General features: G+C 40.4%; 1 protein-coding gene across 2 annotated transcripts; it reads right to left on the reverse strand.

Annotated features, from left to right (window-relative positions):
* Positions 1-45: 45 nt before the first annotated feature.
* Positions 46-6,971, reverse strand: clul1 (clusterin-like 1 (retinal)). Of its 2 annotated transcripts, none has more exons than XM_023265145.3 (9): positions 6,843-6,971; positions 4,929-5,064; positions 4,542-4,690; positions 4,287-4,457; positions 2,537-2,975; positions 1,481-1,603; positions 1,191-1,405; positions 471-649; positions 46-280 (listed from the first exon to the last, which is right to left on the reverse strand). In XM_023265145.3, the coding sequence occupies exons 2-9, from the start codon at positions 5,026-5,028 to the stop codon at positions 265-267; spliced, it is 1,392 nt and encodes a 463-aa protein (XP_023120913.1). In that variant the 5' UTR covers positions 5,029-5,064; positions 6,843-6,971; the 3' UTR covers positions 46-264. The 2 variants fall into 2 exon arrangements, with proteins under 2 accessions (XP_023120913.1, XP_035801849.1); XM_035945956.2 differs by lacking the exon at positions 6,843-6,971 and adding an exon at positions 6,360-6,736.
* Positions 6,972-12,051: the final 5,080 nt, after the last annotated feature.

Below are 12,051 nucleotides of genomic sequence, written 5' to 3' on the forward strand. Positions count from 1 at the left end.
CTTAATTCTTGTGTTCCTGACAAGTGATTGCAATACTCGGGAGGATTCAGACCCATGATTTATTCATTCATTTTTTACTTCCTGGTGGACAGCATAAACCACCAAGAAGCCCGTTTTTTATTTATTTACACCATTTGACAACCAGTAAGAGGTATATTTACTTTTTACATTAATACATAATAAATAGCAACACTTATGTTTCAGTTGTATGTACATTTCAACAAGATGTCTACTCTTCATACAGTCTCAAAAGACGATGTAGTTTTACTCATCCTCAAACCTGTAAAGAAAAAGAGAAAGTTAATTCTGTAATTTAAGGTGTGTAAAAGTCAATATTGCAATCGCATTTCATAAACGTTCAAGCACACCTTTGGCCTAAGCCTTGTATCCAGTGACAACATCTTCAACTGAAGGACAAATGGCAGCGGAAGAATGTGGATAATGCTTGCCACACGTGGTGAAGTTCTCACCTGACCATCTCTTTGTATTTGTCCAGAGCCTCCTGGGCCACAAACTGGATGAAGGCTGGATCCTGCAGCTCCAGCTCCCCAGGAACTGAGAGGATCAGTGGGGGAGAGTTTAAGATGTTCACTTCCACCTTGGTCTCACTCACAGGCATGTTGTGTTCGTCATGGCTCTCTGGCGCCACCTGGAGCATGGAAGAAGTCATGTTTTACACCCACTGCTGACTGTACCTGCTATTACTGGATATTGATAAAAGTTATTCTACAAATATCCAAAGATGGATTTGTCCCCAGTTGCTTATATTCTCCCACATATAGACTCTTTAACTATATATTTTAGTTTGCAATTCAAATTCTGTGCATTCGGTATTTAAAAAACATCTGCAGATGTACTCCCTACATGTACATATTTCCCTCTGCTGATCTCCCTACATGCCTTTATACACTACCATTCAAAAGTTTGAGGTCACTTAGAAACGTCCTTATTTTTTGAAAGAAAAGCATTTTTTTTTTTTCAATTAAGATAGCATTAAATGAATCAGAAATACAGAAATGTTAATGTGGTAAGTGACTATTCTAGCTGGAAACAGCTGATTTTTAATGGAATATCTACATAGAGGTACAGAGGAACATTTCCAGCAACCATCACTCCTGTGTTCTAATGCTACATTCTGTGAAGCTAATCGTGTTGAAAGGCTAATTGATGGTTAGAAAACCTTTGCTCACCATAGTGATGCGGAAGATATTCTGAGGAGTGCTGCTGTTGCTCACAGCCTGAGCCACCCAGCCGAACTCAGCCGCCATGTTGCTGAGCCAGTTGACCGTTTCATCAGTGTGGTGCTGGACAATGGACAAGATCTCATCGTACTGCTCTTTGGAGACTTCCACCAGCTGGGAAACTTCATCCAGCTCCACATGCAGCTCCCGAACACTGGGACATTCTGGAGGAGAGAAGGTGATGAGCTTTTTGTGTGGAAAGATACCAGCTGAAATAGACACAGACTGCAGTGCTTCACCTGTGAGCAGAGCTCCCTGGCAGGCCTCACACTGGTTCTGCAGCTGCCAGCACTCTGATGTCTGTTTGCGAAGGTCTCTGCACAGCTTTCTGTTCCGCAGGAAACGAGGGAAACTTTCCCTCCCTACGCCAAAAATGATTAACAGGTAGATTAGTGTTTCGATGATCATTCAAGAAAGGCAACAAATGGCATCTCTGTAAGGTAACACTGACTTCCAGCAAAGGCAGGGGACACACTGGAGTATCACAGGGCTACTCAGAGAGACAAACAGTCACACTCACAGACAATTTAGAATCACCAATTAACCTCAGCATGTTTTTGGACTGTGAGAGGAAGCTGGAGTACCTGGAGAAAACCCACACATGCACAGGTGGAACATGCAAACTCTGTAGAATGATCCCAGGCTGGGATGTGAACCGGGGATCTTCTAGCTGCACAACAGTGCTAACCACCAAGCCACTGTGCAGCCCTCTTTTGCATAAAATGTTTGATTTAATTTCATTGATTTGTGCTTAATTAATGCAATCTCATATTACATGGGATGTATTTTAGCCTGGAAGGGTATATTCTGGACTAGGCTACTTCACTCCCTGGCATATAAACTGGGCTAAGCTAAAGTATACTTTGGCCAGGGGTTTAATCCGGCCTGTTACACACAGATCAAGTCAGTCTTAGTTTAAGCACAAATCAAAGACAATACAAAGAGGTATTATACTGAAATCTGTTATACAGAAACAATTGAAAGCAACACCAGACAATGTGGGTTTTCTTTTAGAATGTTTTGCTTAAATTTTTCTTGGTTTTCAATTCAGTTTTTCCTCTGATTTTAACTTTTTTCATTGTAATTAGCTCAAGTACATTCTAGTTATGTTCTTTCATAATGATTTACTTCCTGAGCATACCTCTTTGAAAAAAAACAAACCCAAACAACTTAACAATTAAGAGCTTAACATGCTTAATCTTTATGTGTCAACAGGTATAAACTGGCCTAGACCAGAGTATACCCTGGGGTATTTGAGTCACAGTGGCACATATGTGGCGCCAACTGGCTGCTACCTTTCTTCTTCTCCTCCTCCACTGTCTCGTGGAGGTCATCGAACACCTGGGTCACCACAGCTCCGAACTCCTCCACGACGCTCTTGCCAAAGTCAAAGAAGGATTCCAGCACCTCCTCCAGACCAACGCCCTGCAGGAAGCCCGAGTCCCGGCTGGGGTAGTAGGGATCAGAAGTGCTCTCTTCAGTCAGGACATCGGTGATGTTCAGGAAGGCTCTCTGAAGGACTTTGTCAAGCCTGCTTCTCATCCTGGACACCAGCGTGACGCTGTGGTTCACCACTGTGCCCACCTTGCTCATCAGGTGGTTGAAGGAATCCTCAATTCGGGCAACCTCTGTGTCTGTGCTGTCTGGGCCCTGGTTCACCAGGATGTCTCCTGCCTCCATGCTGGGCTCACGTGGGCCGAAGCGCCTGGAGACCCTTTGGAAAAAGTTTTCCACCTACAAAACAGAATGTGTGGAATTAGGTTGAGCCGACTGATATTGGCCTGTCACAGATATATCAGCATCAGAGTATATGTTTTCCAATGTACACCGATATGAAAACTGATGCCATCGCTTTTCCTTTTCAGTACAACAATATAAGCAATATCAGGATTTCCTACTATTTAAAACTGATATTAGCAACAAAAAAATGTTTTTAGGGCTGTGATGGAGGCCTGGAGGCCAGAAGATGATTACTGGGGTTCAAAACATTCTGCAGCAATAATGCTGATTTGTTTATTTATTTATTTTTTCTACATTGGGCAAGGATTGTCTTGTCAGATACTGTATAGATCTATAAACACTATTTCAATTAAATATCTTGTGAGGCAAATTAAGTAGTCTGTGTTTTGTTTAACTGGGCAAGTAGTGCATGATTCCAAAACATTTGTTGCATACGCTGGGGTTGGGTGGAAAGGAATGTGGTGGAGTTATGTGACGATCGGCTTACGTTTGTCCATCTGTTTGTCTGTCTGTCTGTTAGCTACATTACTCTAAAATGAACTAACGGATTTGGATGAAATTTTCAGGGAAGGTCAGAAATGACAGAAGGACCAAGTGATTAGATTTTGGCAGTGATGTGGCTTACAGTCTGGATCCATGGATTTGTTAAAGATTTCTGTATCATTGTGAGATAGCGGCACGGCGTCACTGTAACTATGACAACAAGTGAACACTATGTCACCTGCCTGCTAACGATCACGTGATTGCGATCCTACTACAAATCGACTGGTGCAGACTTATCGGGACTTATCTGTCGGAAATGATACAAGGAACAATTGATTAAATTGTGGCGGTGTTTCCGAGTTCCATCAATTCCCCACCTGCTACATAGTTAGGTCATGCAATTTGTTATCTATACATAATGTACACATGCAAAACACACACCTGTGCTCAGTGCAAGGTCATTTTGTTTGTGGGTACATCTATATTAAATGGCCACATTCTATGGTGCTGTGATTTCTGATCATCAGTAACTAATAAACAAATGCTGCCTTTCTAAAAAAAATGCTGCATTTCTGGCTGTCATATTAGGGAATGAACAACCTTGGTGGAGTACTTATGATTTTAGTCATTTAGTCATTACAAAACGTGTGCCTTCGTATTACTTTAGCTTGACTGAAATGACCATCTCAGCCATTGCAGAGAAGATGACACCTCTACAAAAAAGGGAGGGTTGAACTGATAGACACGATTTTATTTCTGGCAACAGTGTATGTTTGAGGGCTGGAACAAGAACAAAGCAGTTCGTAGCTGCAGCTTTCACACCTTCGCATGGAAAGTGGCAAAGCCCCTGCGGCAGGTGGAGGTATAGAAGGATTTACAGGCATCCTCCAGACAGGGCCTGCACTCCTCCCACTCAGACTGCAGAGAGTCTTTGCACTGCTCCTCTGCCTCCTCCAGCTTGTCAGTCACCTCCTTAGCCAGCTGGGCTGCCCCCTGGTGGCACAAACTGGAAACATTAATATATTTACCTACATTTTGCTTGAATCCACTTTTCTTTCTTAGCGCTGTGGGTCTTACCCTCTTCTTATCACTGCTGTGTCTCAAAGACTTCATGAGGTGTTCATGCTTCTGCTCATTCCTCCACATCACCTCCTTTATTTGCTTCACTCCATACAGAGCTCTCCTCACTTCCTCATCCACAAATTTCTCTCCATCCTCTGACAACTCTGAGAAGGAGAACGAGAGAGAAATCTGGTTGAGACGTGTATTATAAACACTCATTGCTATGGATGACTATCAACAGAATCAGCAATTACTTCATGGGGTTTTTTTTGCATCACAATCAAAATAGAGTTGCAAACATGTAAAACTAATGAAATGAAACAATCAGAAGTGCTGAGAAGAACCTGACTTATCTATAAGTCACTTGCAGGACACGAAAGACACTCTGCTCTGTCAGCTTACGTTTGAGGGTCTCCTCTGAGATGCCTGGTTGGTCTGCAGAAGCAAAGCTGAGGACACACAGTGTCGCAACCAAAAGGGTCAAAGTGAGCAGGAGCTTCATTCTGGAGCTCACGCTGTGTGATGAGAGAAACTGATTCTGAAAGGATGTGACAGATACAGTACAGGGGTTACATCTGGAACTCACTGATACAGACTCACAAACTTATGCAAACAAGAAGAACCCACACAGCTCTCCATGTATTTGCAATCAGACACACTTTTAAGTTAAGAAACAAAAACAGGTGTTATCTAATCTGATCCAGAAAGTTAAGAGGATTTGAGCTCAAGCGTGATTTAACATGAACGATACTGCACATGGTCATAAGTTGGTCTGCCACTTGGTGGTGCTACACATCTATCTGGACCTACAAAACTTCATCATAACAGCCATCTGTCCTTTGTACTTTGTACAAAAAAATATTGTTCTGTTGGGTTTATTTGATTAGGTCACAAAGGTACATTTCAACGAAACCTTTAATAGTGTATGTGTGGTGATCCCAGAAACAATAATACTAAAATTATACTGTGCAATTGGAAAGCAATAGAGGTTTCTGTGGCATAAATACCCTACCGTTCAAAAGTTTGGGATCAGTTAGAAATGTCTTTATTTTTGAAAGAAAATTGCATTTTTTTGCAGTGAAGATAACATCAAATGAATCAGAAATACAGCCTAGACATTGCTAATGTGGTAAATGACTATTCTAGCTGGAAAAGGCTGATTTGTAATGGAATATCTACATAGAGGTGCAGAGGAACATTTCCAGCAACCATCACTCCTGTGTTCTAATGCTACATTGTGTTAGCTAATGGTGTTGAAAGGCTAGTTGATGATTAGAAAACCATTATGCAATTATGTTAGTACATGAATGAAAGTGTGAGTTTTCATGGATAACATGAAATTGCCCGGTTGAACCCAAACTTCTGAACGGTAGTGTATGTGTAAAAATGACCCAAAGTGTCTTGTTTCATTTATAGATTACTTTTGAAAGTGACCTGTAATGTCCCTGCACAGAATAGTTTCCCATTGTAATTTTGTACTGCATTTTAAAACCCTGGAACCTAACAGTTGTTCATATTTACAGTTAGGTCTGCTGCCATTGCATCACTACAACTCTTCTTCCTACTTTCCTTCCCGACTGCGTTGACTGAGTTTTGTTTTTACTTTGAACCAGACCATGAAGAGGTCAGCAGCAGGAGGTGAGCACCTAATAAGATACATCACAGGGTCCATCTCAGCTGGAAAACCTGGCAGGCTGTGTTTACGTCTGGGCCATCTGCCGTGCCAGGAGGTCAGGCTCCATCAAGTCACAAAAATATACACCAAAAAGAAAATCTTGAAAAGATTCCGAATTCATATTATGTTTTTTGTTAATAGTTCACAGCTAAACTCACCTGCTGGACTTCTCCGGAGTCTACGGTCCAGTTCAGTTGTGCACGGAGTTACACAAGTGGCCATCCAGCAGGGATTTACAGTAAATGGGGATGTACTCAATTGACTTATTTCATTATGGGTTTAAGCTGAAAGCTGCTCTATTACACCCCACTAGCAGCAACGCTAGCTTTTGTTTCTACCAGTCACCAAGCAACAGAATGACATAAGTGTAAAGTTAGGAATAAAAAAAAGGAGTTTAAAGAGGCTCAGACTGACAAAACTGGTGCTCCAGTGCACCGTCAAAACTTACTCTGCACTCAAAATATCACTCTGAAGAAGCCAGTAAGGATAAGCACAAGTCAAATAATAAGAGAGTGTGTGAAACATTAACATAACAGTAGTAAAATACGACCATTTAGCTGAAGCTTATTATTAGATTCCCCATTCTGACTAACAAAAAGAGAAAAATGCCCAACAGACTGATCAAAACAAAGACAACTCACCAGCAGAAGACTGACGGTGCTTCTCAGCTGACAGAAATAAACAAAGTGCTCTGTGTGGACAACAGTCAGCAGGTTATCTTGACCTGGTCAGGTCTATTTGTGCTCTTTCCACCTGAGCTTGATCCTATTACTGTCTTTGCTTGATGTTGATGCCCATTAATCCAGCATTCCACACGCTGACAGAGAGGCTTGTTTGTTTGCTTGGTTATGCCAAACATACTGTTCAGTCTTATGAAAATGAGTGATGTGTTGTAACCGGGTGTCATTTAGATCAGGGCAGAGGAAGGATCAGCAGAGGAGAGAAATGAGTTTATGTCATATTGTACATGAAGTGCAGATAAATAGTTTCTTGTAATAACATGACAAAATTTTAGTTAAACATTAATGAAAAGTTTAACGTGTGGGTCATTCCAGAATTGGAGGACATTTGGGCTTCAAAATGTTTGAAAAATATACCTTGTCTTTTACAATTTACTGCTCCATATTCATCAATAATAGATAATAAACTATCAAAGGCTTGATTGGCTCAGCTTACACATCAATGGTAGCATTTTTATTCCATGTTTTTTTGTTTTTTGCTAACCCTACTCTAATCACAGAAACAGGGTTGCTAATCCATGCTAATGTTAGTTTTGTCTCAGGAGTAAAGGCTAGTTATTTAGCTAGCTGTTACTGCTGACCGGGAGGAAAAACTTACTGATGGAAAACAGTAAATAGAATTTGTCTTATCCTGATAATATGTGGTAGAGTGATACATTCAATCAAAGCTGACAATGTTATGAAAATATGAAAAACAGAAGAGAAGACATAGCTTTGTTCTACCTATTCTTTTGGAAAACTGTTTGATGATGTTAATTCCAGTGTATCATGTGTTTCACTGTTTTCTTTTTCTTCTACCAGCTAAACTACTACTACTTTTAACTGATGTGTAGCTGCAGCAGATTATGTACACATGACCACTAGCTATTGTTAGATCTATAGCCAGATGTGAACCCAGTGTATTTTCAGTAAAAGGTAACATTTCCCTCAGGAGGAAGCTGTTTAGTATCTCCTCTCCTGATGAAATGTGAGGGCCTCCGGTTGAAAGGGTTCTTCTGTCCCCATCTCTTCACTGCCGCCTCATCTCTCTCAAAAATGTGCCCTCTTTGCCTGCTGTGACCCTGAAAATAGAGTCCTTACTGGATAATAATGAAAACCAGCCTGTTCTCCAGCCTCACTGACACCTTCAGCACCTGGTTCCTATAACACTGCAGGGAGAAACGTTCTTCCCATGTTCTCCCAGGGTTGACCCAAACATAAAACCGTTGACAGTAAAAGGGGCTCTTGGTTTTGTGAGACACGCACATAATTATTCAGGGAGTAGAAGATATAAATCGACACTTACACAAGCTGATATTTAGCAAAAGATCCCAGATTTTTGTTTGGTTTGGATTCTGATGATCTCATAATCTGATGATCCCTGCAGATGTTTCCAGGTTTTAGGGAGCTTTGTAACCTTCTGCAACACCTTGAAGTGGCTTTATAAACTCCTTCAAGGTGTAGCAGGAGGTCCATATAAGCAGCTCTAGATGTTTTCTTGTGTTAAGCTTTGTAACACCAATCAAACCGTGCAGTGCTGGACTGTAGAGATAAACAAGTGCAGGTGATAAACAATAACTTTATCATTAATTTGCCCTTTATCAAACTTAAGCATTAGCTGCCAGCAGTTGGGAGAGTAAATGTATTTGGGATTTTGTGATTGTCTTGGGTGGCCACATGCAAAATGCAATCTTTTGTTAACTGATGCTCAGTGATCCCTGTGGTACTCCCATTGTACGATAAAGCCACTGAAATCAAAATTTCTGCATTCACAATGAATCCAATATACATCTATCAGGACATCATGACCGCTGACAGGTGAAGTGAATAACACTGATTATCTCTTCCTCATGGCACCTGTTGGTGAGTTGGATATATTAGGAAGCAAGTGAACATTTTGTCCTCAAAGTTGATGTGTTAGAAGCAGGAAAAATAGGCAAGTGCAAGGATTTCAGTGAGCTTGACAAAGACCAAACTGTGATGACTAGACGACTGGGTCAGAGCATCTCCAAAACAGCAGCTATTGTGGGGTGTTCCCAGTCTGCAGTGGTCAGTATCTATCAAAAATGATCCAAGGAAGGAACAGTGGTGAACCGACAGCAGGGTCATTGGCTCATTGATGCATGTGGGGAGGAAGGCTGACTCGTGTGGTGTGATCCAACAGACGAGCTACTGTTGCTCAGATTGCTGAAGAAGTTAATGATGGTTCTGACAGAAAGGTGTCAGAATACAAAGAACATCACAGTTTGTTGTGTATGGGGCTGCATAGCTGCAGACCACTCAGAGTGTCCATGCTGATCCCTGTGCACTGCTGAAAACACCAACAATGGGCACGTGAGCATCAGAACTTGACCATGGAGCAGTGGAAGAAGGTGGCCTGGTCTGATGAATCACGTTTTCTTTTACATCACATGTGTCATTTACCTGGGGAACATGAGGCACCAGGATGCACTATGGGAAGAAGACAAGCCGGCGAAGGCAGTGTGATGCTTTGGGTAATGTTCTGTTGGGAAACATTGGGTCCTGCCATCCATGTGGATGTTACTTTGACACGTACCACCTACCTAAGCATTGCTGCAGACCATGTACAGCCTTTCATGAAAACAGTATTCCCTGATGACTGTGGCCTCTTTCAGCAGGATAATGTGCTGTGCCACAAAACAGAAATGGTTCAGGAATGGTTTGAGGAGCACAACAACGAGTTTGAGGTGTTGACTTGGCCTCCAAATTCCCCAGATCTCAATCCGATCCAGCATCTGTGGGATGTGCTGAACAAACAATTACAATCCATGGAGGCTCCACCTCACAACTTCCAGGATTTAAAGGATATGCTGCGAACATCTTGATGCCAGATACCACAGCACACCTTCAGGGGTCTAGTGGAGTCCATGCCTCGACTGGTCATGGCTGTTTTGGCATCAAAAGGGAGACCAACATAATATGAGCCAGGTGGTCACAATGTTATGCCTGATCGATGTATGTATGCACTTGTAATGTGAAGATGACAGACCTACAGAGAATGATCTGCTGCAGTTCATGCAGTTCAACTTCACTCTTTTAGTAAATTTCTCGAGACTAAAAAAGAATTAAAACATGAGTGAATATTACACTTATATTCACCATGTGGCCACAATGACTTTGAATGAATAATAAAGTTGTTTAATTTCCTCTGGATGTTTGAATAGTTGAACACCTTTTAGTCATATTAACTTTGTTACTGCCCCCAAGTGGACAAATCAAAACATTAATGATGCCCTGTTGTGTAGATGGAATTCAACATTCATTTAGAATTCATTTTAACTTTGCTTTTTGTAAATACAATATTTCTTAAATTTGCTACATTTACAAATAAAAAAAGTATGCCACCAAGTAGAAATAGGCTACTTCACCATGTGCAAAATAGTTACTGAGATGGTAACATCTTTTCAAAGTGAAATTAAATCTACAAATAAGGAGCAAAATGAAACTTTATATACGTACGTCGCTGGAAAAAGTATAGTAAATCAATTTGTTTTAGTAACAGTAATGAGTGCTAGTGCTGCTTAATTTATTGTTAAAAATTGTGTTTTACTCCAAATTTATTTTTGTAACAAAAAAAACACTGAAAGAAACAATGTCTTGCCTCATTAACTTAAATATACTGAGGAAAAAAGATTTCTACCACGCAATATGTTCTTTAACTGTATCACTAGTAGAATGAATACTAAACTACATTAAACCTAACTAAAGATGTAGAACAAATGTAGTGAAGTAAAATATGCTCCAGAGTAGAATCAGAAAATTATTTAAAAGTAAGAAAAGATCAGATGTACATATTTTTTAAAAATATATTTTAAATATTCAGCCAAATTAGCAGCTCAGTTGGTGTCAGAGGATTCGGAGCTTGAATGCTTTCTGCCATTCATTCGATTCTGTAAACTTAATACACAAAGCATGAATTCATATAATCAAATTACTTGATGTACCAAATCAGCCACAAAAACCATTCACCTTAAAACTTTCAAATAGTTTAAGACAAAGTCTATTTTTAGTATTTGCGAGGTTGTGAATATCAAATATTTCAAGATTTACATATCACAAAACATCGATGACTAAGAACATCATTTTTTTTCATCATCATCTGATACTATTTGAAGACTTTCCTGGAACTAGCAACTTTACCTGTTTAAACCAGTGCAGTAAAGCTGAACATATACAAACTTTACCAGACAATTTGTGTAGTAAAACTATACATTTTGTAAAACTTTCAAAAATGTAATTCTCATACGTATGCAGTGTATATAACATCCAGTGTATCTTTTATCATATCATCCCTCAGCATCACTGGTGGGTCCACTCATGGTCAGCAAGGTCTCAGATCAGAGTGAGGACCCTGGGATTGACTGAGAACATTTTTCTCTTCATCTTCCACTCAACTTTGGAGCCTTTCTTTGGATTTATTGAAAAGAAACAGTAAATGATCAACAGGAACTGCTGTATTTCTTTCAGTGAAGCAAAAATGGAGGATTGTGCCTTTAACTTGTTCTAGGTAAAGCTCTGAGTAAAATGGTGAGCCACCTTTTATATCCAAGGCTGGAGGACTCCCTGACCCTGTAGAAAGAAAGGCCTTAAACATCTGATGCCTCTCTGAAAGAGTCAAACACAGTTGTTTGAAATTCTTCAGATGCCTTGTACATCTTTTGAAGTAACTATGTTTGCTCTCAAAACGCATAGTCCTTAGCCTGATGGGTGGGCCAAATTTCAGGATCGGTCCTGGATAGCAGTATTTAGATCTCAAGTTGATATCTGGAAATAGTGCCGTCCTGGTTTCCAAATATTCTTGGATGTGTGCATCCAGATAAGTGGTCTGAGCCTAGGAAATTTGCTGAGCACAAGTCAGGTCAGCAATGTCCTTGAGCTGCAAAATTAAACTGCATTCTTTACGAGAAATTAATGAAATGAATTCCTTTGTTTGGTGCAACAACTGACCCCCAACTGTGAGGGAGCAATCGACTGGTTTCCAGCAGAGCAACTATCAGTGGGTTAGGCTAATAAGAATTGATTGATCCCTAGTCTCTGCCATTAGGCAAGATACAATAAACATCAGATATAAATGCTAAATGCTTCGTCTTTGCAATACAGTGGTGAAGAT

The sequence above is a fragment of the Amphiprion ocellaris genome, chromosome 10 (genome assembly GCF_022539595.1).
Source record: "Amphiprion ocellaris isolate individual 3 ecotype Okinawa chromosome 10, ASM2253959v1, whole genome shotgun sequence".
NCBI classification, from domain to species: Eukaryota; Metazoa; Chordata; class Actinopteri; family Pomacentridae; genus Amphiprion; species Amphiprion ocellaris.